The sequence below is a fragment of the Protomyces lactucae-debilis genome (assembly GCF_002105105.1).
Source record: "Protomyces lactucae-debilis strain 12-1054 chromosome Unknown BCR37scaffold_29, whole genome shotgun sequence".
NCBI classification, from domain to species: domain Eukaryota; kingdom Fungi; phylum Ascomycota; class Taphrinomycetes; order Taphrinales; family Protomycetaceae; genus Protomyces; species Protomyces lactucae-debilis.
In genome coordinates, this window is record NW_024468021.1 from 56,150 (window position 1) to 80,458 (window position 24,309).

Consider the following 24,309-nt stretch of genomic DNA (forward strand, 5'->3'; position numbering starts at 1 on the left):
ACTGCAGGAATCAGCGCTCGTTCAGGCTCGCTACTCGCCAGCCATACTTTGCATTCAAGCTGGAGAACCAGTGACTTGATGCGTGGTGTCTGCTTGACAGTTTTCAGCGTCTTCAACGACGGCCATGCGCTTTGTAGTTCCTGACGCTTCAATGCACGATGGATTCGCGGTGCCACAGCTGTTGGGTCGTGCTTGATGGCCATGTCCTCCAGGCACACCTCTTCCTGTGAGAGTGGCAGCTCCATAGCGTCCTTGTCCTCTATACTGAACAGTGCCTCCTGAACAGTCAACAGCCTGTGGTACGTATGTTGCTTTGAGGCAGAGTGTTCTGGTTGTAGCCATTGGACCGCTTCCTCTTGCCTTCCGAGGATTCGCAGTCTTCGTGCCATGGCACACAGTAGCTGCGCATGCACAGCAGAATCATCCGGAGCATGCATAGAGCACGCCAACGACAGGAATAAATCACAGAGAGGCAAACAATCCATCGACTGCCATAACGTCGACATGGCCAAAAATTGGTCCATGCCAAGACTATCGTCCGAGTCGAGGATGGCTCGTTGGCTTTTCAAGAGATTGATATAGCTATCACCGCCACTACTCGCTTGACTTCGCGCGAGATATGCAGCAGCTTCAATCTTTGGGAGGTGATTTTTGTGGGCTCGGCGAATGACATGGTTATCTGCCTTGAGGGCCTGCAAGCCTGGTTCATCCTTGAGTGCACCAGTATCGGATAGGCTCGATAGCCATGAAAGCGCAAAATTGAGGCAGATGTCGTCCTTTGCATCACGAGCGGCATCAATCGTTTCGTGAATAGCCCACAATGCTTCCTTGATGCAACCAAAATCAGCTTGTAGTAAAGCAAGATTTAGCAGTGCATATTGGTAGGAAGAACGACCTGCGTCTCCGAGAGCATAGTCAAAGTAGCGAGATAGACTTTCGATGGATGTGCTATAGTCGCCTCGTTTCCAAGCGGCAAGGAATTGCGTGTAGCTTTGCTCCACGTCCGAGGCTGCCTCCTCACCGTGTCGTTCGAGTGCCCTGTCGATGCCAGGATGCGGCATTCCATATAGTTTCGCTACGCGCTGGGCGTGGAAGCCATGCAGGCTCTTGAGATCTTGTGTGCCACTTTGTACATCGCTACGTGTCTCGAGATTTTGCAGCCAGTTTCGGAAGCGGTCTGTCGTGCTTGCAAGCTGGTGAAAGGCGAGCTCCTTGAAATGAAGATGAAGCTTGCGCATAAATGTACCGAGATAAGATGCTGGTGTCAGAGGAATGAGTGGCGTGTAGTCATTTTGTATGACAAAAAAATAGGTCATCATGTAGTGCAGGCCATCTTCATCGTCGCATGTTTTCAGCTGAGGTGAGTTGTGTCAATGCAGCAGAGGACGAACCTCGTTTTGGAAGGCAGTGTAGAGAGTCTTGATGTCTTCTCTTGAGCAATGTTCGGTGGCGCTACGAAGCCTGTCCATGAAATTGTGGAAGCTCAGGCTGCCTGTTTTTGTCTAGAGGTCAGATGGCGCTGCCGAACAGCACACGTACCTCGAGTATGGTGAAACAAAAGTCTAGCACGGCAAACCTGAGAGCTCGGGGCAGAGCGTCTGCTTCTACACGACTGCGTATGAGACATGCCAGAGCTATCTCGTGACATGGAACAGTCTCGAGCGGCACGGCCATATGAGAAGCGAGCTGTGCGTCAATGTCTTGCAGGAGCTGTTGTATATCTAGGAGTGTGGGGCTAAGCAGCCAATCTTGGCCTTGAGGGAGGACAGTGCTATGCTAGACAAATGGATGCAGTGCAGTCATAGCGCGTCGCGTCTCTGGGTGTCTCGGATGATCAGATGACACAAGCACGTGACTGAAACCTCCATCTGAAAGAAGCTTCTGCGGGAGTGGGTCAGCAGGTGAGTAAGCAGTCTCTCCTGGCATTAATCCCTGTCTGCAATCAGTGAGATACTAGGGAGTCGAGACTCAAGAGGATTTGAGCAACAACAGCACAAGTCCGCCTGTCGCTGCTTGAGTCTTGTGACTGCAACTTGATCTGCTTTCTGGTAGACGATGACGCAGTGCGCCACCATACGCGGGCTTGGTGCTGTGATTGGGCAGGTAGACGAGAGGGTGACGGCAGGGCGCAGGGGCTCGGGATAGATGCGGCGGTCTACAGCGCACAGAACACCCAGGCGCACAGGCATCCAGGCTTCTTCCAGGCTCGAGCAAGTGCAGCAAGGAAAGCGCATCATCGTCAGTGCGGGAGGGAGGGAATATTTGATCTCGAGAGTGTAGCGGCCATCTTCCCTCTGCAACAAACCCCATCCACTACCCTCATCTGATCAGCAGCACAGCTACTCTATACCCTACAGCCCTGCAGCATTCAGCATGGACAGCAGCGCACAACCACTCACTCACATGGGCCTCGAGCACTTCTACCCGGCCAGTCTTGCCACGAGTCCCATCGCACCACCGCAACAGAAGCGACGCAGCAGCAGTTGCCAGCCAAAACCAAGTACAAAGGAACACTTGAAGGGCGTACCATCGCCCAAGCCTGTCATGGATGCAGAGGGCAATATCGTCTACCGTCGCGAACGCAGGGCCTTCACTGCAGATGAAGATATCCGCCTCATCAAGGGCTTTGAGCGAGTATGCGCAACCTTATCCTTATTCCCTGACTAACAAACAGCATGGACCATCCTGGACAAAGATCCAGCGCGATCCAGAGCTAGACTTTGGTACAAGACGCTCAACAGACCTGCGAGACCGTTTCAGGAACGCCTTCCCAGCACAGTACGCAGCAGCAGGCTTCAAGGCGCGGCCTCCAAAGTCGACAAGCAAGCGCTCACGCACGACATCACAAGGATCAACAAGCTCACTGCCATCTCCTGTCCAGCAGCCTGCAGCGCTGGCTTCTGATGTGCCTGTTCACTGGGCGCCTATCTCTTATCAGTCCAGCAGCTCCAATGCCTCCAGCACAGATATGAATCCAATTGTGAAAGACCGTCGAGCAGCATCACAAGCTCAACGCAGCATGTCACTTGATAGCGGCTTTTACTCGGGTGCAAGTGGTTCCAATACACATCTCGAGACTTGGCCAGAATACTATGGTGGGTATGCGATGCCAGCACCGCAACAGCTGCCACTCCCGTCACTCATGCCACAGAGTTCATTGCCGCTGCTCAACAACTATGCTAATCCCCTCTTTGACCCAGCGCAACCCATGGCGCCCATTATCCAAGATGATGATGGAATGAGTCAATTTTGGCAAGCAGGAGCATTGACGAATCCTTACCAAGTGGATGACTTGAGTCTACGCTATGCAGGCATGCACCCATACCTACAGTAAGCGGCTGACCCCTGATGCCATTTGAGGCAAAACACACCGACGTTGATGTTCCCAACTTCCCAGGTATTGGACGGCATGACGTCGCCATGGTGGCGTTTTCGCTCCCGGTGACCTGGCATTTGGCAGGCGAGCGATTCAGATGACACGACCTATGAGACACGAACAGACAATTGAACTAGGATAGCGCGCATGGCAGCAGGTTGACATTGATAGCAATCAATCTTTGGTTCTTGTGATTTTCCCATTGTTAAAGAGTTGAGAATTCAGGCTGGGCCAATGAGTCAGGATATCGTCCATGAATCATAGATATACGCTGGCCACCGAGAGCGGCGAGAATCTTGCCATCAATCCATCAGAGCACTTCTTACTTCCCATATGTGTCTATGTATATATGTGTACAGACTCCGGAAGTGTCAACCCCATACAAACAGCCGAGTGCATCCCAGGTTCATTCATTTTCTGGATGCAGTTGTTACTCCTCGTCCAACTCTAATCGGCCGATTCTTGCATTCCTTTGGTATCCTTGACCACAAAATCGGGCCTTTTTCAAGTTGTTGAGCTCTTGATCTCTGCAGAGCGGTTACAACTGTTAGGATGTTGATTTTGAAACGTTGGATAAAAATATTTTCCTAACACAAATCTGCCCCTGAAAATCTTACCATGTAATATACCAGCTTAGCTACGTGTCTTGAGCGACATTGTCGAGCTCAAGAAATCTGTAGCTTTTCTAGACTCCATTTCATTGACGTTCACCAAAAAGAAGAAGTGTAACTCTGAAAGTGCTGAAGGACAGGACATTGATGGACTTCTACAGCATCGTCATGAAACGGGAGCGAGCTGTTACGCTAAAGATATCAAGAAAGAGGTCTCCGGTGCATAGATAGTTGAATTTAGTGTTACGCCCTTCTCGGTAGTGTGGAAACGGGCTGCATGATGCGTATGAAGGATGAGAGCACATGAGGATTACAGTCCCTCAACGAAAGTCAAATAGAAGGAGACACTTGCGTACACCGTGCACTTCTTCGCCAAGTAGTGAGATTCAGTAATTGAAGCGCGGCTGAAGAGTCACAGGCAGTGAAGGACTCCTCATCTCGCTAGTTGTGAAGTCGTCTACAGACTGGAAGCCGTTCATGCCTCATCAGCCTCAACAAGGCAACCAATCTTGTTCTGAGCAACCTGGCTTCCCAAGAATTCAAATCTCGAGTAAAGAATTCCCATGCATCTACAACTACATATACCCTTACAGTTGGCAAACCAGCGCATGCGCCGTACCTGTTACGGAAACTTGTCAAGCCCGGACACTAGATGAGTCTGCTTTGAGACAACAACGCCAAGCATTGACGAGACGCGTCTCAAAGATGACTGATTGCCTCATTCATCTCGTCAAGACAAACTGAGATCTAGACATTTGCTCCGGTAACATACTCGCCAGTCTCGTCATTGCCCCATCAGAGTCAACCTAGAAGAGCACGTAGCTGCAAGTTAGTACCACAATGAACATTCGAAGGAAACATACGCCAGACAGAGGAAACCCGGTCCACAAAACAATCCGAACCAAAAGAAGACATTGCCTACCACTGGATGCCTTTTGAGAATCGGCAACCGACTGAGCGCCACAAGTGGAAGCTGTAGCATTTGGCTGCAGAGCAGGTACATTCGAATTTTCTTCGTCATACACGCCATGACTGCTTCGTGGACGAGGGAGGAGAGCAAAAATGTAATGAGCGTCGCGTGGTTCTTGCTCACCTTGAGCGTGGATATACTCGAGTGGTAGACATGTCGCAACAGAAATCTGTGGACCGGCTTGTTCCAATTGCGAGCAAACTGATCCCATGAGATGGAGTTCCACCAGTCGTCGTAAAAGTTGCGATCAGCAAAGCGAGTCATCTCTGCGAACCACTGGCACACACATTCAAAGATGATATAGAAGGTGAGCAGGTACAGCGAGATGAAGGGGAACACCATGTCGAGCATGAGCCATGGCAGCTCCCTGAGCTTGTCGGTCGTCGTCATGGTTGCAAGGTTGACAGGAATGACTGGCAAAACGTAGTGCTCGACAATCATGGTCATGAGGAAGAACGTGCCGAGTGTGGCGAGAGTCTTCTCTGCCACATAGCTCCAGCGAATCTTCTCTGTTCGCGGGAAGGAAATGTCGTAGATGAGAGATGGAACCAACAGATAGTCGACGTAATTACCCAGGGTCAGATTCTCTGGGTATGTGACGCCGTCAAGCGTCAGTTCGTCAGACAACTCGGCAATTTCGCTCGCCAGGTTAGTCTCTTCACACTCATCTGCCAAAGTAGAGGTAGAGTCGACCGAATCCCCACTCTCCGAGTTTTTGCGCTCCGCCTTGGCTCTCGACGGGGCTTTGCTGGGCTTTGTCTCCTTGCGCATCTGCAACAATTGTCTCTCAAGCTTGTTTCTGCGTTTGTACACTTCCGAGAGGTATCCGTTGTACATGGCATAAGAGTGCATCTTCATGAGCATGACGATAGCATGCAGTACAATGAATACACTCTGGATCCATTCCCAATTGCGCGTGTAGGATCGGTGCATGACATAGCCAAGGTAAAATGTCTGCCAGATGTGCTGGACGACCCAACCGACTTTATTCCAAGAAACGCCATAAAGCATGAGGAGTTGCAGCGGCAAGATGACGACACTGCTACAGACCATCATGGCATCTGTCGCTGCCAAGTCGCCCGCATTGAGCTTGTACAATGTGAGCAACTTGCCGGGTGTCCAATACCCGGTCGCGCGCCAATGCTGAAGGTACGTCTTGACCACAAGAAAGGCGAAGCCAAGCCAAAACAAGGCAAAGAAGCCATGGAAGGAGCCGCCAGATCTCGGATTGAATGTATCAAAGGCTGTTGTCTGCGGCGTGAATTTGACATCGCGAAACTGCTTGTGCTCTTTCTTTTGCGAGCCCTTGACGCTGATGCCATATTTTGACGCAACGAGCTTGGCAGCCTCCTTGTCGGCACCTGCAGGCGATTGGCGCTCGCCAGAGACTTCGACTTGTTCATATGAATAGTCCTGTGGGTCCTTTGTCGGCTTGCGTGATATGAATGGTCGCCTTTGCGACATCTGTTGAATAGCTGCAGCACTGGTCAATCTATGCGTTTGAGAGGATCAAGCATTTGACGCAGGTGTGGGCCTTTGTCAGTTCAAGTAGCATACTGTCAGGGTCAGCTGAGAAAGCAGTCGGGCCGGCTTAAGCAAGCATTTTGCCCTGGTCGGAGCATTGTAGATGGAGCACTGAGCAGTGAGCACTCGTCGGGTAGATTGCGCGCTTAATAATGAAGAGACGTCATCCACGGCAGTGTCGCTGTCAGGCGCAGGACGGGCACGCGACAGGCCGACGACTCGATGAGTCAACGGCAAGTTGGCAACAGCAGACCAGGTGGGTCAAGGATGGGCCGGGATGCTATTGTTGAGCATGGCAGGCAAGTCGGGCCGAGCAACGCTGACAGAGTCTATCGCATGTCGCCTTGTAGCCTGCTGCTAGTCGCCAGTCCAAATTTCACCTCTCTTTTATCGATGGTTGGAAGGTGTATAGGTGCTTTTAAGGCCTCTTAGATACTGTCCCTCCGAGCAGCTTTGATGAAGCAGATCTCTGTAGAATCTCAAATCGCATGACGGCTTGCTTAGGTAACATCGGACCCCCACACGGGTGAATTCTTGAGTGCAACGACCGGCGACTCCCCTCTGGCCTTGACCTTGCGCTGACTGCAGCAGTATCTTCCTCGCAAGGCCCTATGTCGGAACCGCTTCGCATCGAGTTTGACGATGATCTTGTTTCTGAAGACGGAGAACCCCTTGGCGTCCCTGCCACGTCTCGTGGGCAAGCATACTCCGCTGCTGAGGCAAATGACGCAGAGATGGATGTGATTGATGCAGAGGTCGAAGGCGACGAGACGATGGTTGAGTTCCTCCAGCGTACCGGGTATTTCGACGAAGAGGACGACGATGAGGAGGAGTTTATCTCACTGGATGGTGATGAGGAGTATGAAATTGATTTAGATGATGAGGATGAAGATGGTGAGGAGGATGACGAAGAGGACGACGATGATGATGAGGAAATTGTCATGAACCAAATCGCAACAGATCCAGATGATCCGCGCGGCCTCGTCTTCATGTCTCCCTGGGGCGGCATGTTTCGCCTACCACCCGATTTCCGCCTCAATAACCTGCGCGAGCTCCTGCGCAACCAGGAAGAGTCCAGTAACGGCGGTGCTGCTGCTCGAGCAGCGCGTCCTCCGCCGAAGAAACGGTACTTTCCAGAACTAGCCATTGAGCCAGAAGAGGCCGGCGTGCAGCTCCTCAATAGTGGCGAATTTGGGTGTCCCTCACCACCGCATACGCTCACCTCATCACGCCGCTACCCGACCTCTGTCCGTACAAAACTCATGGCGCGCGAGATCGGTGCTGTCAAAAGACCACGGTATGATCTAGGTCGTCACGTTTTGCCGAACTGTCATGGACGACCTGCAGTGCGCCTTGCAAGCCGTGCGTATTGTGGTCAATTCAGCGAAGATGGCAGTTTCTTCTATACTTGCTCGCAAGACTTTCAGGTACGCTTATTTGATACAACTGATCCAACCAGCTGGCAGCACTACAAGACTATTCATGGATCGTCTGGCCGGTGGACGATTACCGATGCGACTTTATCCCCTGATAACAGCAAAATTGCGTATTCCAGCATCACATCCACCGTACACCTAGCGTCGACGACACCAGACGATGCAGGAACACATGATGCGCTTGACTTTGGGTCACGCATGAGTGGGTATGGTGGATTTGGGATCTGGTCACTACGGTTCTCTGGTGATGGTCATGAGATTTGCGCCGGTGCAACAGGTGGCGCTATCTATGTCTATGATATTGAAGCTCGCAAGACTGTTCTTGGGGTAACAGGCCATCGCGACGATGTGAATGCTGTGTGTTGGGCAGATGAATCGACGAATGTCTTGTTTAGTGGCAGCGACGACAGTGTCATTCGTGTTTGGGATCGACGGAGTATGGTGGATGGTCGTGCAAGTGGTGTCCTTGCAGGACATCTCGAAGGCATCACCTTCATCTCACCCAAGAAGGACGGTCGGTATGTCTTATCGAATGGCAAGGACCAAACAACCAAGCTCTGGGATATTCGCAAGTTGATTAGCGAGGAGCAATGGGATCACACAGCCAGAGTCGACTATACAGATGCGCAGTACGATTACCGCGAAGCATACTACCGTGGTTCGCTGTATGAGAAGCATCCGAACGACGTTAGTGTCATGAGCTATGCGGGACACGCCATTGTCTCGACCCTGATTCGTTGTGGCTTTTCAGCACCGGCAACAACAGGCCAGCAGTACGTGTATTCTGGTTCCCACTGTGGTCGTTTGTTCATCTGGAACCTAGATGGAACGCTGGCCAAGACATTGAACTTGGATAAAGCACAAGGTCGTCGTCCCAACGTCCGAAAGATCGATACAGATGAGGTGTCACGCACAGGGAGGTATCGAGGCCGCGAGAATGATGATGGGAGTTGTATTCGTGATGCTGCGTGGCATCCATCGTTGCCAGTCATTGCAACGACGAGCTGGCATTCAACGGGCGGAGCTATCTATGTGCATGAATTCATGGAAGATCACTCGGCACTGGCCTCGCAACCACCTGTTGTCAAGAGTTTCCTCAGAGAGAGGCGTCGATGAGCACAGACGGAAATATCAGGGAAGCAAGTAAGCAAATGTAGCGTAAGTCGCGGGGACATGTTAGAAAGCAGCACAGGACATGAAACATTTTTTCTTAGATCTCATTGATGCAAAAGGGAATGAGGATACATGTGTGTGCGACTAGATGTATGTCTCGTAAGCAACGGCGTGCAGGGTCTCGACGGGGTTCTCTGCGGTTTGGATGGTGCGTGCCTCACGGGGCGCAAGTGGCAGACGCTTGAGCTGAACAGTCTCGCCATTCTTCTTGGCCTCCCTTTGCTTTTGCGCATTCTCCTTGACACGACGGAGGAAGTCATCACGGCACTTTGAGTGCTTGACGTGCTCGACGCGGACGTTGACGCGCTTCTCGAGGTACCGGTTACCGACGACCTTGTAGAAGATGACACCGACGGATGACTTTGTGACGTTGTAGACGATACCGGTCTTTCCGTGGTAGTACTTGTGCGGCATACCCTTCTGGACTGCACCGTTGACTGCGACATCGACGATATCTCCGACCTTGTAGATTTTGAGGTATGTCGAGAGTCGGATCATACCCTTCTCCCTGAAGGAGCGGGCAAATGCATGCCTGGTTCGTGCGCGGATACCGAATGAGTGAGCTTGGAGTTAGTGATTGTGCTATAGTGATAGTGATAAGGGCCATACGCATTGTAGCTGTGTTGTCTGTCCCTTTGCTGTAGTGAGGCCTTGTCCTGTCGCTGTGAGTCGAGTGCGCAATTTGTGTCCCAGGGCGATGTTTGCGTGGAGGCAGTCACAGGAAATTTATTCCTTCACTACTCATCAGATAGAATAGTACAATACAGTTTGACTACAGCCTACCGCCGTCTGTTCGAATTGATGTTCCTCTTGCCGTGACCAACCTTGATCCCATGTCCTCCCGTGTCCCGCCGGCCAGACACAATCGACGGCAAGTAGTCATCATCCAGCAAGTCCACCTCCTTCCGATACCTATTCGCCTTCTCAATCTTCTCTACCTCACGCTGGTCAGCCCGTAGAATCATATTCTCCCGCCCCTTCATATTGGCCGTACCATGCTGCTGTGCTGGAATCGCATACACCGTACCACGATTGTTCCACTGCATGTTGCGCTTCAGGTGGATCTGCCGCTTGCCACTCGCATCCACAGACGTACTTGTCCGCATGAGTGTCGCACCACCGCACGACGGACAGAAGCGTAGCGACATTTTGCGTGTAATGTGGAAACACGCATGGCAACGCAGCACATAAGTCTTGACCTGTCGAATGCGACTGCCATTGCCAGACACCAAGTTCAAGCCAATCTGAAGCAGCACATTCTGCAGTGCGAAATCATGCGAGGCACAAGCGACTTTCATCGGGCGTGTCTCTTCTGTTGTATCGGCAGCGGCATCCTGAGCTTGTACTTTTTTGATGTTGCTAGGGGTGATCCAGCCATCATCATCGTCGTCTGCTTCTGCTTCTGCTTCTGCTTCTGCTTCTGCTTCTGCTTCTGCTTCTGCTTCTGCTTCTGCTTCTGCTTCTGCTTCTGCTTCTGCTTCTGCTTCTGCTTCTGCTTCTGCTTCAGTGTTCTGAGAGGCTGCAGCATCCTCCTCCTGCGCGACAAGAGTAGCAGGCGCATCGTTCTTACTGCCCGCCACAGACGTATCCTCAGCCATGATCGCCGCAGACTGACTCTCCTCTAGAGCCTCCTTGACAGGCGGCTTGCCATTGATCCTTGCTTGACCAGGCTCCCTCCTTAACCGCCAATCGCCTCTATTCAGCTCGCACTCCATCTCATACGCCAAGGCAATCACACCCATATCAGGCACCGACAAGACTTCTGCATCGCCCGTCTTTTGCGCAAACTGCCGAACAAAGGCTAGCGATGTAGCGCTTGGCTGGCGCTGCTCAAGACGGCCTTCCGTCAAGCTGAGTAGACGCAAACGAGCAGCTTCATCCTTGAGCTCACCAAAGACATGGGGCGTTGTCAGGTAGCGAATTGCTTTTGGTAGCGTTGTGTTGCTGATGATGGGACCTGCATCGAGGATGAGTGTACCAATGAGGTTCTTGTCTGTCTCCATCACTAGCTTGTCAATGTTGAAGCTTGGTCTCTGTACCGTATTTATTGCTGAGTTTGTCGCCAACTTTTTGATCTCGTCGCACGGGAAGCAAGCGACAGCAACGACAAGGACTCCAGTCACTCCACGTCTTCTTCTACATACTGCAGCACTGCTTCAGGAATAGTCCAAGAGATTGTTTGACGTCTAGGTAAATACGCTAGGTGCTACGCTGTATAGACAAGGCTAAGATGCTGGAAAAGAAGTGCAAGAAAACAAGACAAGACATGAAGCACATTATACCGCCTGGATGGCCGGCGCAATGACCCCCGCAAGCTTGGCTTTCGCCTCTTTTGCCTTTTGCATCTTTGCCAAGTGTTGAAAGAATTTGGAGTTTTCATGCAATCCACATTCCGTCTTTTCACGACCCTTCCAACGACCTGCACGCTCATCTTCACCTTCCGCTACAGGGACGGTGGAGTGCCAGTCGCCCACTGACCGGTATCCGCGGTCAAGCAAGACATTGTAAGGGACACTGTGCTGCTTGATGTAGGCTTGCACATCGCCAAACGACCAATTCGCAAGGGGATTCACTTTAATCAAGCCCGTCTCATCCACCTCAATGATGGGTGTGGTATTCCGAGCACCACCCTGTGACCGCCTACGACCAGTCAAGACAGCCTTGACGCCAAGCTCCTGGTATGCGCGTCTCGCAGGTTCAACTTTAACGAGGTAATCATACAGCTTCTCATTTGTTTCCCACAGCTTTGGCCCATGGACTGCTTCAAATTCTGCGGCTGTAGATGCATCTCTGGGTGTGTACACGGCAAACTGCGCGCCGCTGTACTTTTGCCGGATACGTTCCGCGAGGTCCAGTGTTTCCTGGAAGTGGTACAGGGTATCGATGAACATGAGCGGCACCTGGTGACTGCCATCAGGGGACATTTTTGAGATGATATCAAGGGAGACCATGCCCGTCAATCCCATGGCTGTGGTCTGCCAAAGCCCAGGGAGGGTGGTGATGGCCCATTTGAGGATTTCCTGGGCGGAGAGCTTGCTGAGCTGCTGATTGAGGAAGTGCAGGTGGCTCGGAGTGAAGGTGATGTCTGGGAGGACCTGGCTGCTGGCTGATCCGTAGTCTGAGTCTTCTGTGTCACTTGTGTGGTTGCTCATGTCTGAAGGCTGTTTTGCAGAGAGCAGGCCGATGGAAGGCATGGTGTATATGGATGGTCTGTATCCCAGGTAGTGACTGTAGCTGAGACTAAGTATCTCTGCTGCTTCATTTTGCTTTGAAATGGCCAGAAAGTGAGCAGATGGCGACATCAAGCACGCAATACACCACCGCACATTGACAGCTCACCGGGCTATGCATGAATGTTCTCTGAGAGCATCTTATACGATCCAGTAAGGTCTATCATACCACGTCCGGTTCTTTTTAGCCTGCCAACAGGTCTATCTGCACGGCATCTACATTAGATCTTGCCCGCTTATGTCAACATCTACACGTGACTCAGGATGACGACAGAGCCAGTGACAAATAGAAGCAGCAACAGCATTAGCAATACTGCATGCACCAAGACTCAAGAGGGCCTGAAGTCTATGTCAGGCTCGATGACTGAGTGCTTGCCACTGCTTGGCTGACAGGCGAGGGACATACCTTGGTTTCATCAGGCACATGATGAGTTCCCGCATATGGCACAACAACTCAATAGACCACAGTGGATGCCTCGAACGAGCCCCATCATGACATGCAGCAAGCAATGCACAGAGCAGGAGAGGCAGCCATATCCAAGATTTACCATAGTCCAACTGCAAGGCTTCAATTGTGGCCATCACCTGAAAATACCGACCCGTTGAAGCACTGCCAAATCTGATGCCTACCGGAGATGTGACCATGTCTTTGGCCTTTGAACATACCACGCATACGCCGTAGTCCTTTGAGCCTTGAACATCTCTCCATTTCAGGGGCCGAATAACACGTGTGCTGCGACGACAACCATTGCAGACATCGCCCACCCGCCTTCACCAAGCCTCGATAGATCAACTCAATGCTTAATTTCTTACTCTAGACTTTGCTGCTCATCGAAATGCTCAGACGGAAGACGGCCGTCAAAGAGGACGGGCCTACTTGGATCTTTGATCCCTACAAGCGCTACACCTTGGAAGATCTAGGCCTTCGCTACGATGCAGTGACCGACCGCATCACGCTCCTGGATAATCCAGAAGAGCCTTACAAGTACAAAATGAAACAAAGCGATGAGGATTACAACGATCAGCTGTGGTTTGCACTGTCTCGCCTATTAGATGATATGACGCAAGAACGCATGACTAAGATTGGTATGCGTCTCTTACGCTTGCCCTTGGGGGCAGCAGAAACCGACAAGCATACAAGAATCTACGTCTCTGAAGATTTCGACAAGAAGCAAGAGCTGACTCTTGTCTTTCCAGATGGTGCGATGAAGAAAGATTGTCGAATGCCAACTAACGCTAGGCGGTGAAATGGGAAGCTGGTACGGCCGACTCATCACAGACAAAACAATTGCCAATGGGTCCTTTGAAGACTTTGTCAAGACATTCACCAAGCCGGAGCGAGGTATCGTGATTGCCTCGCCAACGGTCTGCGTATGGAACAAGGAGCTTGGTCGTGCCATTGTATGCTTCATGAATTGCAGACTCTGCTAACTATAGACTCATCGCGAATCCATGATTGCGTCTAAAAAGAGTCCACTAGGCAAGATCCAAGGCAGCGAAACACAACAAGCGCATATCGAGTACGTGCTCGACTATGTGGCCAGACCATCAGCAGCGGAACAAATCAACCTTGTTGCCGTTGGATACTCAGCATGGGCAGCCATTCACTATATCCATGCATGTTGGCCAACTTGGAGGGACAGACTCACTGCTATTGCATGCTTTTGCACAAATCACTCAGTCAATGAATTCACACTACCAGACTTCCTCGATTTTCTCTCTGCCAATTGCATCAATTTTGCAGCATCAGACAAGCCACTCAAGACAATTGTCGAAGATCGGCGCTTTGGGTGCATGACTGTGAGTGGTGGAAGTTCTATCGGATGGGAACTACCACATACATGCCTTGCAGCAAGCTTGGAATTCATCGAAGCGATTCAGCAAGGCGGAGCAGTGGAATACACGCAAATAGTGGAGGAGGAACTCGCAGATGAAGAAGTCAACACAGAAGGAGGACAGCCGACAGATTGGCAGGATCTTGTTGAGGAAGAGGAGGTGGATGTTGGAGAAAGCGTTGAAGTGCATATGCAGACAGACTAGGCGTGCTCAGGCACAGGCGTCAGCAATTTGCCAGACTCGAGGGCCGACTCTATATTAGCCAATACCAGCACTTCAAGCGCTTCTTGTGTTTCCTGAGAGACTGTACCGATATGTGGCAGCAGGCACACTCGAGAGGACTTGAGGAGTTCCAGGTGAATCTTGGGCTCCTCTTCATATACATCAAGACCCGCTCCAGCCAACTTGCCAGATTCGAGTGCCTCCACCAGTGCAGCTTCATCTAGGACAGGGCCTCTGGCGGTATTGACGAGGACTGCACCCGTCTTCATTTGCGCAATCTCCTTGTGAGAGATGAAATGCCGTGTCTTGGCATTGAGTGGTAGATTGAGACTAACGACATCCGATGAAGCAAGAAGCTCTGAAAGACTCGAAACGTAGCGTGCACCATCTTCCTTCTCTGCCGACAGCTGCGTGCGGTTGTGGTACTGGACCTGCATTCCAAAGGCACGACATCGGTGTGCCAGCTGACGTCCGATACCACCCATACCAATGATACCAACAATTTGGCCATGTGGATCACGACCCATCTGTCGACCAGTCGCTAGACCAGCGCGCCAGTTGCCTTCATGGCAAGATCTCAAGGGGGCAGCAAATTGCCGCACCGCACCGAGCATGAGGAACATGGCAGTATCTGCAGTAGCACGACTGACTACCTCGGGTGTATTGCTCACCTTGATGCCGCGTTCTCCTGCAGCATAAACATCAATCTGGTCATAGCCAGCACCATTGTGAGCAACAAATTTGACACTTTGCGGTAGAGCTTTGAGCAAGTCAGAATCAAACTTGCCAATCGTTGCAGTTGTATCAAGTGGACGGTAGATTGCAGCGGGTTTCAGCTGATGGCAAGCTTCCAAGAATGCTGCACGCGTGGTCATAGGATGAAGCGTGACGGAGGCTTTCGTCTGTAAGTCTTTGAGCTGCTTGCTAGCAAATTTGATATCGCCACATACAAGGACCTGACCGAGCTTGCTTGCTGCTTTAGCAATCATATCGAGAGCTCAGTGGAATAGCAACCTCTTGGCTCTGAGTATCAGACGAGCGTGGTTTCGCGGGGTTATCGAGATCGCACGCTCGCAATGCCGAGATGGTCACGGTTGCACAATTGACTATCTTTCTAGTTCTTTTAGTGATATCCTGTTCTTGTTTGTCTGCATCAGAGCCCATAGCATGAGTAAACAGCCGAGTCTCTGATGCATCATTCATGGGAGTCATCCTCTACTCATTAAAGTATCGAACACAGAGAGCAGCAGATGCCATGCCGGGCAGGTTAAGTTCCAGACTTGGTAAATTGACTTAGTGAGAACGCTTCCGACAAAACATGTATTGGGCAATGTAATCTACCGAGGCGCATCGGATCCGATAATGTCCATCCATAAACCTCTCGAAAGTTGCCAAAGTCGTAACATTGTCGTTGCCAACCGAAGGCAAGTCAGTGGCGAACGGTAGAGAATCATTTCTAGGTCACAGCTGAACCTTCATCGCATCCAGGCGAAAGCCTTGTTGTTGCTTGGCATGTCCATTTCAAATACACGCTTGAAGCCATATTGAGCAGCAACCTTGTCGACCTCAACAGGGTCACGCAAGCCGAAAGCAGGATCACGAGAGCGAAGACTAGCGTCAAACTTTTCATCTCCCTCAGAAGTGAACTTTCCATCACGTAGGTATGCACCGTACAGGAACACCCATCCTGATTCCGTGAGGAGCTTGGCAGCATATTTGAAGAGTGCGTCTGTTGCCGACCACGGACTGATGTGAATAAGATTGGAGCAGTAGATTGCACCGTAGGGCGGTAAATCTTCCAGTGACTCCCAGTGTCGCTCGTCCAGGACATTGAGCTTACGAGGCATTAAGAGGCTCTGTTCAATGTTTGACAACGCCTCTAGGGCAGCCAGACATTCGTCTTGCGCCTCAGTCGTCTGCACTTCAGTCTCAGACCATGATGAGGTGATGATTGAAGCATGATGACCAAAACCAGAAGCAATTTCGAGCATGCGCTTTGGGCGACTGAGCTGTTGTTGCTCCAGGAACACCTCGAGTGCTATGAGCGTTGACGCACCGGTGCGCTGTGCCGAGCCTACTGGCGCATGTGTATTGGGCTGAGGTTGCCAGACCCCATCAGTTAGATTCTCTGGCTCGCTCATTACAGCTTAATTCTATAGCTTGCTCATGTTCGAACCTTGTCTGCAGGTGAGGCTCATGGTCAGATTCTTGGTCGTCGTCATCTGGCGCAAGAAAAAAGATCGCAAGTTTCGCAACAAGCAACAAGCATCTACACACTTTCCAATGGAGACAGTAGCGACAGGCAGCTCAGAGGGCTCGGCTTCAGCCTTCATCAGCGTCGTCGATCTCCATACAGGCACTCACCTGGCTTCCCTGCGTGAATCTGCTACAGCTGCGCATGGCGTGACATCTATTCAACGAGGTGCGCTTCTCCTTGCTGCTCAAAACGACAAGAGCCTGGTGCACGTCTATAGGCCCCTTGTCAAGGAAGGTATCGATCAAAAGTTGATTGTGCCAGAGAAGCTGGATGTCTTGACGGCGAGTCCGTGCGGGACATGGTTGCTTGGCGGTGCTGCAAGCGGAAAGCTTTACCTATGGGAGCTGGCATCAGGTCTGCTGCTCTTTGTCAAGGATGCGCATTACCAAGGCATTACCAAGCTGCTCTTCACAAGTGACTCTAAGCTGTTCATCAGCGCATCGGCTGATGCGACGGTGCAAATATGGAGCGTAGCACAAGTTCTAGACCGTGACGAGCAGCAAGACCTTGCGCGGCCTGCGAGAACTTTGAAGTTGCATACTCTTGGCATCACAGATATGTACATTGGCATTGGTACGTCAACAACAGCCAGGCTCTACACAGCATCCCTCGATGCGACCGTCCGGATATGGGATCTAGTGACGGGCGAGTTACTGACGACCCTGCTCTTCATAAGCCCTGTACAGTGTCTGGCGGTAGACAAGACGGAGCATCAAGTCTACGTCGGCCTCGAGTCGGGCTCTGTCCAATGCGTCAAGTTGGTCGTTGAATCAGACCGCACGCACCGAGCCATTGGTGGCATGTCCAGCATTGTGACAGCCGGTACGCATTCATCATCGCTGTTCACAGGCCACGAGGCTGCAGTCTCTGCGTTATCTCTCAACTTTGATGGCAGCTTGCTCGTCTCTGGCGACGCCTCAGGCAATGTCTTTGTCTGGGACGCTGCTCGTCGCCAGCTGGTACGACGACTCAAGGCGCATGGCTCGCGCATCTCCTTTATTAGGACTGAAGTGCGCCCATCAGTGCCTGTTTCAGAAGGCAAGTCAACACTGGTGTTGCCTCCGCTCAAGCGCGTTCAAGCGGAGCGGGATCTTGATGAGCACCAGATATGGCTCAAGCTGGCGTCTCGTTCGCAGAGCTCCTTCAAGCCGATGGCAGATGCAGATGCCGTTCTTGTTGGTCTCCAGCAACTCAACGAACCCGCTGTCGGTGCAGATAATGCCGAAGAGCTCTTTGCACTTCAGGAGACATTAAAGAAGACACAGGCATCCTATCAAGAACTTTGGCAGCAACATGAAGCGCTCAATAAGAAGTACATTGCTTCTCAGTTCTAATTTATCAGCATAGCGTCGCATAGCATCCATCATTTACTCTTGAGCAGTTGTAGTCTGCAAAGCCTTGTCGACGTATTCGCCAAACTGCCAGGCACGCATGTCTCGAGTCTTCTCCACCATCAATTGAACAAACTTTTTGGCACGATCAGATCCTGTCCCGACAAACGAAGCAAAGATTTTACCGACCTTCTTCTCCAACGCCGCGCTCTGCTTTCTCTGCTCGGGCTTTATTTTGAGACCCTTTTCGGGCTTCTTCGTTGCCACAAGGACTTTGAGGTCATCTGCGACTTGTAGAAGGTGCCAACAAGCCATGCATCCAGTGAGAAGGATGTACGAGGAGACTGGATCTTCCATTCTTCCCCGCTGCGATGCAAGGGGTTGCCAAGATGCTAGTCGTTGAACGAACCATGTCAGATGCAGCTCAGCTTCTGTAATGCTAGCAGCTGGATCGTCTAGTAATGATTCGCCTGCTGCACACAAAGAAGGCGGCTGAAGAAGGCAATGTTTGAGCAATGAAGTAACGGTATCGCGAAGGGACAAAGAGACTGGGCAATTGAGCGGAAATTGTTCATCATGCAATTCTCGCCTGGAATCTTGATGGAGAAGACAGAAGGGGCCTTCTTGTGTAAGTCGCAGCGCCGAGACAGCTCCAATCTGAAGATGCGACAAGTGCCATGCATCCCAAAATGCTTGCTGAGTGGCTGCAGGGTCTTGCGTACGCATCAAGTCGCCCATCTCTTCGATACGCTCTTTGAAGCGGTGACACAGCTTGGCATAGTAATCAGATTCGAACGCGTCATCAATTGAAGAATTGTCACACTCATGGGTGCGCTGGACTCGAAACCTTGTAGCAAGAGCGCTAAAATCGTAAATTTCTTTCCTCATACGATGTACGAGGAATAAGCCTCGAAAGCCCAGCAGTGCAGGCGGTCCCTGGCATGTGTCAATTGGTCTGTGTAAAGGCTCCACCATGAGCTTTGCTGTGGTCCAACCATCTGTCGAGATTTTGGCTGTTGTATCCCATGCTTCCGCTGTCGGCGCATCCCACTGGACTTCAGGACAAGGCATGTCCTTTGGCAATTCGTGAATCATCAAGAGCGAGGGTGTGCCGAAAATTGTGTTGATTTGCATATCAAGCAGCTGCATACCAAACAAGAGTCGCAGACGCGTCTCTCGCGCTAGAAAAGTTTGCCAATTTTCATCTACCGTAGCTTGCTCATCCATGGCAGATACAGGACCTTCCTTGAAGCCGAGACGACGTTGCTGAAAGATGCGGGAAGCATGCAATTCCAGTGCGGCAGTATGAGTTTGTTCATCACCAAAGAAGATGCCGAAGTAGCAAAGCAAGAGCGCTGCAAGTGACAATGCGATGGGATCCGTGCGCGAGTCTTCCAGATCATATGATTTGATGATGCTAACGAGGTTCATCCACACGCTCAGTGCCTTTTTCTGATAGCTCAAATCTTGTGTGTAGAGGGCGCCGATACATGCAACAGGCAGTAACAGCCAAGGCGTCTCCTCAAAATGCTTGGCAAATGTTGGTTGATGCAGAACTGGAAATGCGGCGTGAAAGTGTTGAAAGTAGAGGGCCGTGAATTCTTCAAGCTGCTGCTCAGTGAATGGCATCTCTGGCAGTCGATCAAGCAGATCATTACTGCTTGGCTGCATGATTGTAGGTACAAATCCATGCAAATTATTGATGAGCATGTTGTGTTCGTGTTGCAGTTGAAGCGCCGGGTCAACAGGAGCCGGCATGGCCAAAGACGTCAGCGTTTGCGCTGCATCAGTCGTCGCAAACTGCTCTTGAGGGGCCATAGGCACACCCGGCACGGGCTTTGGATACAGTCTCTCCATCTCTTGTGGATGGAATTTTTTGACATGGCGTTTAAGGAGATCTGGGCGCTTGCACTTGACTTTACAGCAGGGGCACTGTTCAACAGACGTAGCATCATGATTCCGCTTATGTCTCTTCAAGTTTTCGAAACGCGTGAAGCGTTCGCCGCATATTTCACAGCCAAACAGGTGTCGTCCGTCGTCGGCCAGCTTGCGGCGTTTATCAGGCCACGCGCCTTCGTCGTGCTGCTGCTGTGGCTGGACTTGATCCAGTACGTCTGATGAGTGGACATGCGGCAGCTGGTGGAGGGCATGACTTGCCTCTCCTAGGCCGTGGCCGAGTGCATCCATCGTTTGAGGCTGCGTTGGTGTCTTTTGTGGTGGAGAGGAGCTCACCAGACAACCACCAGTACTCTACTCTACAAAATTGACAATGCTCTAGTATTCTGCTGTTGAATGTTCTCGCTTCCTATACCCCTCAGAGGGCTCATATGTCTCAGCTGCGTCTTGCTCTTACTCACTTTCCAAGTCTTCGAGTGGACCATCCGCTCACCTGCACAGCTTCCTTCTTCAGGGGATGAACCTTCCCATGCGTATCACCTCGTGGAAGATTACAGCGGCTCTAGCTTCTTTGACGGCTTCAACTATGAAGATGCGCCAGATCCAACACACGGCCATGTTCTCTATCAGTCTCGCAAATCTGCACAGGCGATGAACTTGACGTATATCGGAAATGACGGTATCGCATATCTTCATACAGAAAGCTATGCACAAGCTCCGCAAGGTCGACCCTCTATTCGCATCAGCACAAAGAGGACATTCACGAGAGGCTTGTTTGTGTTGGATTTGTTGCATATGCCTGTTGGTTGCGGCACTTGGCCTGCATTTTGGACAACAGCCGTCAATGGATGGCCGAGGAAAGGTGAGATCGATATCCTTGAAGGAGTGAACCTCGAGGTAGACAATGCAATGACCTTGCATACAGGCGCTGGCTGTCGACAGCCAAAAGAACGACAGATGCGAGGGACGGCAGAGACGATGAATTGTGATGTCAAAGCGGCAGATCAGTGGCCGAATCAAGGATGTGGTGTCAAGACGCAGCGTTCCTTTGGACATGCACTCAATGAACGCGGTGGTGCAGTGATTGTGACGGAGTGGACGTCAAAGACCATCAAGATTTGGCAATTCTTTGACCGTGCTGCCCTTCCTGCTGACTTGGCAAGCACCAGTCCTGACCCGAGTACTTGGGATGTCTTGCCCGATGCCCTCTTTCAGGATTTTGAATGTCCGATTGACAAGATCTTCAGGGATCACGTTGTCCTCATCAATACAAGCTTGTGTGGGGATTGGGCTGGCAATACGTACGGCACCTCGACCTGTCCAGGAACAAGCTGCAATGCCTATGTGAGTGGCAACCCACAGGCCTTCAAGGATGCCTACTGGGCCATTCGCAGTCTTCGCGTCTACCAGAGATGACACGAACTACAGCAATAGCAAATGCAGAAAGGGTTGAATACTAATACATGGCGTTCTTTGGGTATTCCGTTGAAATGTTCATCATACTATATATATTGGCTCTTTCACATCACAACACATCGACGCTCCTTGCTTTGCTTTGCAAGTTTCTCCTCTTGCTCCGATACACCACCGACTGGTTTCGCTTGCAATGCCGTCCGCGCCGCTTCTGTGAATGCCTCATTGACACCTCTATTGTGACGCGCAGAGGTCTCTAGGTATCTGACTGCTTTGATGCGTTTTGCAACGGCGAGTCCCTCTTCATAAGAAATCACCTGCTGCTCCGTCTCTCTCAAATCACACTTGAGTGCCACCAGTACGAGCTTGACACCTTCGCAGTGTTCAGCAATCTCACCAACCCATTTACTCTGTACATTCTCCAAGGAATCCGGTGAATCCACGGCAAAACAAACCATAATAACATGCGTGTCTGAGTAACTCAGACTGCGCAAACGATCAAATTCCTCTTGACCCGCCGTATCCCATAGACTGAGCTCGACCTGTTGGCCATCAATAAAGATATCGTGAATGTAGTTTTCAAAGACAGTGGGTTCGTAGACTGCTGGGAAGAATCCACGGGTGAAGACGTTGAGGAGGGATGTTTTGCCGGCTGCGCCATCACCGAGGATGACGATTTTGCGGTAGATGGAGCGGCGTTGTTGTTTTGATGAGAAGCAGTTCATGGTTTCCCCGGCGGTTGTGTGATGGGGCTATAGACAGGAGAGGAGGAAGGCGCTTGCGATGGAGGTGATGAAGCAGAGTACGGAAGGAAGCGAGAGAGAGCGCTTGTTGTGTGTGGGTGTTGGTTGTGTTGCGCTGCTTTGTGTCATGGAGCATCAGGTAAAAATGTGATGGACTATGTTCTACTCTATGCGTGACGGGCCATGGCCTGGCACTGCTTCAACTGCTCGAGGTAGTAAGAGCATGCAGACATGTCACCCTGAGTCTGCTCGAGGCACTGCGTAAACTGCTTCGCATCACCCTCGCACGAAATACCTTGCTGCTGCTGCTGGCCATTGTACTGGTCATAGGCAGACATACCTTGCTGTTCATAGCCCATTGGCTGCTGTCCCTGCTGCTGCGGCTGGGCTTCAGGCTGCTGTTGCTGGTTGCTAGAACCACCAAAGAGCATACTACTGAGTCCATGACCAATCGTGCTACCGATTCCCACACCGGCAGCCGTACTCATCACTGCCTGGTTAGCATCTATTCCACATAGTATAAAACAAAAGACGTACTATTGCCAAACATGCCGGGCCCAGAGGACTGCTGAGCAGCGACGGCAGGTGGTGGGACTTGACGGGTGGCGGGGGCATTGCGCGAAGACGTGGATGCTTGCCGCGATTGAGCTGGTGCAGGTGCTGGTGTATGCCTGCTGGGTGCTGCTCTGCCTCGAGATTGACGGGGCATGGTTGTGAGGTAGGTGGAGGGAAGGTACTTGGTGAAGGGTTGGGTGTCTGTTGAGTGTCTGTTGCTTACGTGCGCTCGCTGCAGGGATTTCCACCAGACCTGCAACTACACCTCGCTACTGCTACTATCACCTGTTTGCTTGAACGAGAGCTGCTGTAGAGACACTCAAGGGCTCGATCAAGAGACACACAAGCTAGAGCCACTGTACCTTGCCGTCTGACATGGAATTAGACACAGCAGCAGTGCATGATCAGCTGCTTGACCTACAAGATGCCCTGCGCCTAGTCCAAAGCACATTGACGCCGCTCAACTTGGCGAGACCTCATGAAGAAGCCTCACAGAAGAGTTCAAAGCTTGTTCACTACTGCAAAGAGACAGACCTCCCACCTCTAGACAGAGCCAAGCTGCTCGTGGCTATGGGGTATGCTGTGGATTCGCTCTTGTTTTGTGCACTCAAGGTACAAGGGACCAATACAGAGACACATATCATCATGCGCGAGTTGGAGCGCATCAAGCAGTATGTTGGCAAAATCAAGGACGCAGCTGCTCGTCAAAAACATGAGGAAGCTGCTGCTGATGCCAGTAGTTCAAAAGGAGGAGTGGATCAAGAGGCAGCTGGGAGGACAGTCAAGCATGCACTGAGTGGAAATACAGCCCATGACAGAGATCGTGCACTGCGTGTGGCAAGACAGAATGCCATGCTCCAGGAGAAGCTCAGGACTGCGGCTGCTAGTGCTAGTGCTACTGCTAGTGCTGGTAGTGGTGAGAGTCAAGAGGTCGAGGCTCTACCTAGTATCGGCAAGCATACACGGTTTGCAAACAGCCAGCTAAATCGACCTGGGCTTGATGAAGCAACTGTTGAGGACGAAGAGGAAGAGACCTTGGCAATCCATGACGAACCTTCTACTGCTACTGGGGAAGAGAGCAAGGAGGAGAGCAGAGTACGGGTGAGGAAGGAGCGGCGGAGTGCAAAGAAGGAGCGGATACGGCGGCAGAAGGAGAAGAAGCAGGGGATGTAGTACTCATACACTATACTTCTATTCCACTAGTCTACTATATATTCTCAATATTCTGTGGCGTGACTGCTTCCCACTCGAAAAGAAAAATAAGCAGCTAGGGTTAGGGCAAGGATCACGGCGACAGAGAACAGAAGCAAGAGACAAGCTACAAGGGACTCAACACACAGATACACTCCCAGCCATGACCAAGGGAACGCAATCCTTCGGTAAACGACGTACGTACACTCCATCTACCAATCTACATCACAGGCATCTGACAATTCAGACGGAAAGAGTCACGGTCTCTGCCGTCGATGCGGTAACCGCTCATACCACCTGCAAAAGGCAACCTGCGCATCATGTGGATACCCAGCTGCCAAGACTCGCAAGTACGAGTGGTCTGAGAAGGCAAAGCGACGCAAGACAACCGGCACCGGCCGTATGTCACACCTCACAAAAGTCCACCGACGATTCGCCCATGGATTCCGTACAGGTGTTGCTGTACGCAAGACGGCGGCTGCTTCTGCTTAGACATTTGATGCTGAATGCTGAATAGAGCGTATTCTACGGCTGAATGACAGACC

General features: G+C 51.3%; 18 protein-coding genes across 18 annotated transcripts; 7 read left to right on the plus strand and 11 right to left on the minus strand.

The window, feature by feature from the left end:
* Positions 1–54: 54 nt before the first annotated feature.
* On the minus strand, positions 55–1,674 carry BCR37DRAFT_389852 (anaphase-promoting complex subunit 5-domain-containing protein; the record flags this gene model as incomplete). The annotated part of the gene is made up of 4 exons (XM_040870776.1): positions 55–294; positions 348–1,355; positions 1,392–1,502; positions 1,540–1,674. 4 exons carry the CDS (start codon positions 1,672–1,674, stop codon positions 55–57), a joined length of 1,494 nt encoding a protein of 497 aa, XP_040722066.1.
* Positions 1,675–2,373: 699 nt separating this feature from the next.
* BCR37DRAFT_395749 (uncharacterized protein) lies at positions 2,374–3,334 on the plus strand (the record flags this gene model as incomplete). Its single annotated transcript, XM_040871667.1, has 2 exons — positions 2,374–2,634; positions 2,675–3,334. The coding sequence occupies 2 exons, from the start codon at positions 2,374–2,376 to the stop codon at positions 3,332–3,334; spliced, it is 921 nt and encodes a 306-aa protein (XP_040722067.1).
* Positions 3,335–4,466: 1,132 nt separating this feature from the next.
* On the minus strand, positions 4,467–6,179 carry BCR37DRAFT_411135 (MBOAT, membrane-bound O-acyltransferase family-domain-containing protein). The gene is made up of 2 exons (XM_040872191.1): positions 4,851–6,179; positions 4,467–4,809 (listed from the first exon to the last, which is right to left on the minus strand). Exons 1-2 carry the CDS (start codon positions 6,011–6,013, stop codon positions 4,794–4,796), a joined length of 1,179 nt encoding a protein of 392 aa, XP_040722068.1. The 5' UTR covers positions 6,014–6,179; the 3' UTR covers positions 4,467–4,793.
* Positions 6,180–7,488: 1,309 nt separating this feature from the next.
* On the plus strand, positions 7,489–9,033 carry BCR37DRAFT_352545 (WD40-repeat-containing domain protein; the record flags this gene model as incomplete). Its single annotated transcript, XM_040868139.1, has 1 exon — positions 7,489–9,033. The coding sequence occupies one exon, from the start codon at positions 7,489–7,491 to the stop codon at positions 9,031–9,033; it is 1,545 nt and encodes a 514-aa protein (XP_040722069.1).
* A 141-nt stretch (positions 9,034–9,174) lies between these two features.
* BCR37DRAFT_352537 (ribosomal protein L21) lies at positions 9,175–9,651 on the minus strand (the record flags this gene model as incomplete). The annotated part of the gene is made up of 1 exon (XM_040868136.1): positions 9,175–9,651. A coding segment is annotated over one exon (477 nt), but the record flags the coding sequence as incomplete, so codon positions are not given.
* A 183-nt stretch (positions 9,652–9,834) lies between these two features.
* Positions 9,835–11,169, minus strand: BCR37DRAFT_384413 (20S-pre-rRNA D-site endonuclease nob1). Its single transcript, XM_040870221.1, has one exon. The coding sequence runs from the start codon at positions 11,091–11,093 to the stop codon at positions 9,870–9,872; it is 1,224 nt and encodes a 407-aa protein (XP_040722071.1). The 5' UTR covers positions 11,094–11,169; the 3' UTR covers positions 9,835–9,869.
* A 26-nt stretch (positions 11,170–11,195) lies between these two features.
* BCR37DRAFT_384414 (phosphoadenosine phosphosulfate reductase) lies at positions 11,196–12,346 on the minus strand. The gene has a single exon (XM_040870222.1). It carries the CDS (start codon positions 12,282–12,284, stop codon positions 11,367–11,369), a length of 918 nt encoding a protein of 305 aa, XP_040722072.1. The 5' UTR covers positions 12,285–12,346; the 3' UTR covers positions 11,196–11,366.
* A 185-nt stretch (positions 12,347–12,531) lies between these two features.
* On the minus strand, positions 12,532–13,060 carry BCR37DRAFT_201988 (uncharacterized protein). Its single transcript, XM_040866361.1, has one exon. The coding sequence runs from the start codon at positions 12,963–12,965 to the stop codon at positions 12,672–12,674; it is 294 nt and encodes a 97-aa protein (XP_040722073.1). The 5' UTR covers positions 12,966–13,060; the 3' UTR covers positions 12,532–12,671.
* Positions 13,061–13,156: 96 nt separating this feature from the next.
* BCR37DRAFT_389859 (uncharacterized protein) lies at positions 13,157–14,232 on the plus strand (the record flags this gene model as incomplete). The annotated part of the gene is made up of 4 exons (XM_040870777.1): positions 13,157–13,520; positions 13,561–13,721; positions 13,758–14,120; positions 14,173–14,232. 4 exons carry the CDS (start codon positions 13,157–13,159, stop codon positions 14,230–14,232), a joined length of 948 nt encoding a protein of 315 aa, XP_040722074.1.
* BCR37DRAFT_384420 (D-isomer specific 2-hydroxyacid dehydrogenase) lies at positions 13,919–15,418 on the minus strand. The gene has a single exon (XM_040870223.1). It carries the CDS (start codon positions 15,365–15,367, stop codon positions 14,357–14,359), a length of 1,011 nt encoding a protein of 336 aa, XP_040722075.1. The 5' UTR covers positions 15,368–15,418; the 3' UTR covers positions 13,919–14,356.
* A 435-nt stretch (positions 15,419–15,853) lies between these two features.
* BCR37DRAFT_352559 (uncharacterized protein) lies at positions 15,854–16,369 on the minus strand (the record flags this gene model as incomplete). The annotated part of the gene is made up of 1 exon (XM_040868141.1): positions 15,854–16,369. One exon carries the CDS (start codon positions 16,367–16,369, stop codon positions 15,854–15,856), a length of 516 nt encoding a protein of 171 aa, XP_040722076.1.
* A 292-nt stretch (positions 16,370–16,661) lies between these two features.
* BCR37DRAFT_352522 (WD40-repeat-containing domain protein) lies at positions 16,662–17,969 on the plus strand (the record flags this gene model as incomplete). Its single annotated transcript, XM_040868134.1, has 1 exon — positions 16,662–17,969. The coding sequence occupies one exon, from the start codon at positions 16,662–16,664 to the stop codon at positions 17,967–17,969; it is 1,308 nt and encodes a 435-aa protein (XP_040722077.1).
* Positions 17,970–17,986: 17 nt separating this feature from the next.
* BCR37DRAFT_202640 (uncharacterized protein) lies at positions 17,987–20,301 on the minus strand. Its single transcript, XM_040866362.1, has one exon. It carries the CDS (start codon positions 20,151–20,153, stop codon positions 18,003–18,005), a length of 2,151 nt encoding a protein of 716 aa, XP_040722078.1. The 5' UTR covers positions 20,154–20,301; the 3' UTR covers positions 17,987–18,002.
* BCR37DRAFT_384423 (endo-beta-glucanase) lies at positions 20,049–21,398 on the plus strand. The gene has a single exon (XM_040870224.1). The coding sequence runs from the start codon at positions 20,259–20,261 to the stop codon at positions 21,276–21,278; it is 1,020 nt and encodes a 339-aa protein (XP_040722079.1). The 5' UTR covers positions 20,049–20,258; the 3' UTR covers positions 21,279–21,398.
* BCR37DRAFT_201981 (ras family-domain-containing protein) lies at positions 21,151–22,140 on the minus strand. Its single transcript, XM_040866360.1, has one exon. The coding sequence runs from the start codon at positions 21,998–22,000 to the stop codon at positions 21,383–21,385; it is 618 nt and encodes a 205-aa protein (XP_040722080.1). The 5' UTR covers positions 22,001–22,140; the 3' UTR covers positions 21,151–21,382.
* On the minus strand, positions 22,106–22,788 carry BCR37DRAFT_384425 (uncharacterized protein). The gene is made up of 2 exons (XM_040870225.1): positions 22,556–22,788; positions 22,106–22,508 (listed from the first exon to the last, which is right to left on the minus strand). The coding sequence occupies exons 1-2, from the start codon at positions 22,725–22,727 to the stop codon at positions 22,186–22,188; spliced, it is 495 nt and encodes a 164-aa protein (XP_040722081.1). The 5' UTR covers positions 22,728–22,788; the 3' UTR covers positions 22,106–22,185.
* A 33-nt stretch (positions 22,789–22,821) lies between these two features.
* Positions 22,822–23,795, plus strand: BCR37DRAFT_384427 (uncharacterized protein). The gene has a single exon (XM_040870226.1). It carries the CDS (start codon positions 22,949–22,951, stop codon positions 23,744–23,746), a length of 798 nt encoding a protein of 265 aa, XP_040722082.1. The 5' UTR covers positions 22,822–22,948; the 3' UTR covers positions 23,747–23,795.
* A 132-nt stretch (positions 23,796–23,927) lies between these two features.
* BCR37DRAFT_352647 (60S ribosomal protein L37) lies at positions 23,928–24,256 on the plus strand (the record flags this gene model as incomplete). The annotated part of the gene is made up of 2 exons (XM_040868147.1): positions 23,928–23,961; positions 24,012–24,256. 2 exons carry the CDS (start codon positions 23,928–23,930, stop codon positions 24,254–24,256), a joined length of 279 nt encoding a protein of 92 aa, XP_040722083.1.
* Between the last annotated feature and the right edge of the window lie 53 nt (positions 24,257–24,309).

What these genes read in the sequence shown, in the direction of transcription:
- BCR37DRAFT_384427 (XM_040870226.1), top strand. Translation starts at nt 22,949, where the DNA reads ATGGAATTAGACACAGCAGCAGTGCATGATCAGCTGCTTGACCTACAA.
- BCR37DRAFT_384413 (XM_040870221.1), bottom strand. Translation starts at nt 11,093, where the DNA reads ATGGAGACAGACAAGAACCTCATTGGTACACTCATCCTCGATGCAGGT.
- BCR37DRAFT_201981 (XM_040866360.1), bottom strand. Translation starts at nt 22,000, where the DNA reads ATGAACTGCTTCTCATCAAAACAACAACGCCGCTCCATCTACCGCAAA.
- BCR37DRAFT_201988 (XM_040866361.1), bottom strand. Translation starts at nt 12,965, where the DNA reads ATGGTCACATCTCCGGTAGGCATCAGATTTGGCAGTGCTTCAACGGGT.
- BCR37DRAFT_384420 (XM_040870223.1), bottom strand. Translation starts at nt 15,367, where the DNA reads ATGATTGCTAAAGCAGCAAGCAAGCTCGGTCAGGTCCTTGTATGTGGC.
- BCR37DRAFT_202640 (XM_040866362.1), bottom strand. Translation starts at nt 20,153, where the DNA reads ATGGATGCACTCGGCCACGGCCTAGGAGAGGCAAGTCATGCCCTCCAC.
- BCR37DRAFT_411135 (XM_040872191.1), bottom strand. Translation starts at nt 6,013, where the DNA reads ATGATGGTCTGTAGCAGTGTCGTCATCTTGCCGCTGCAACTCCTCATG.
- BCR37DRAFT_384425 (XM_040870225.1), bottom strand. Translation starts at nt 22,727, where the DNA reads ATGCCCCGTCAATCTCGAGGCAGAGCAGCACCCAGCAGGCATACACCA. An exon ending in GCCCGGCATGTTTGGCAATA is followed by an intron (nt 22,509 to 22,555) that starts GTACGTCTTTTG and finishes CTAACCAGGCAG; the next exon opens with TGATGAGTACGGCTGCCGGT.
- BCR37DRAFT_384423 (XM_040870224.1), top strand. Translation starts at nt 20,259, where the DNA reads ATGTTCTCGCTTCCTATACCCCTCAGAGGGCTCATATGTCTCAGCTGC.
- BCR37DRAFT_384414 (XM_040870222.1), bottom strand. Translation starts at nt 12,284, where the DNA reads ATGCCTTCCATCGGCCTGCTCTCTGCAAAACAGCCTTCAGACATGAGC.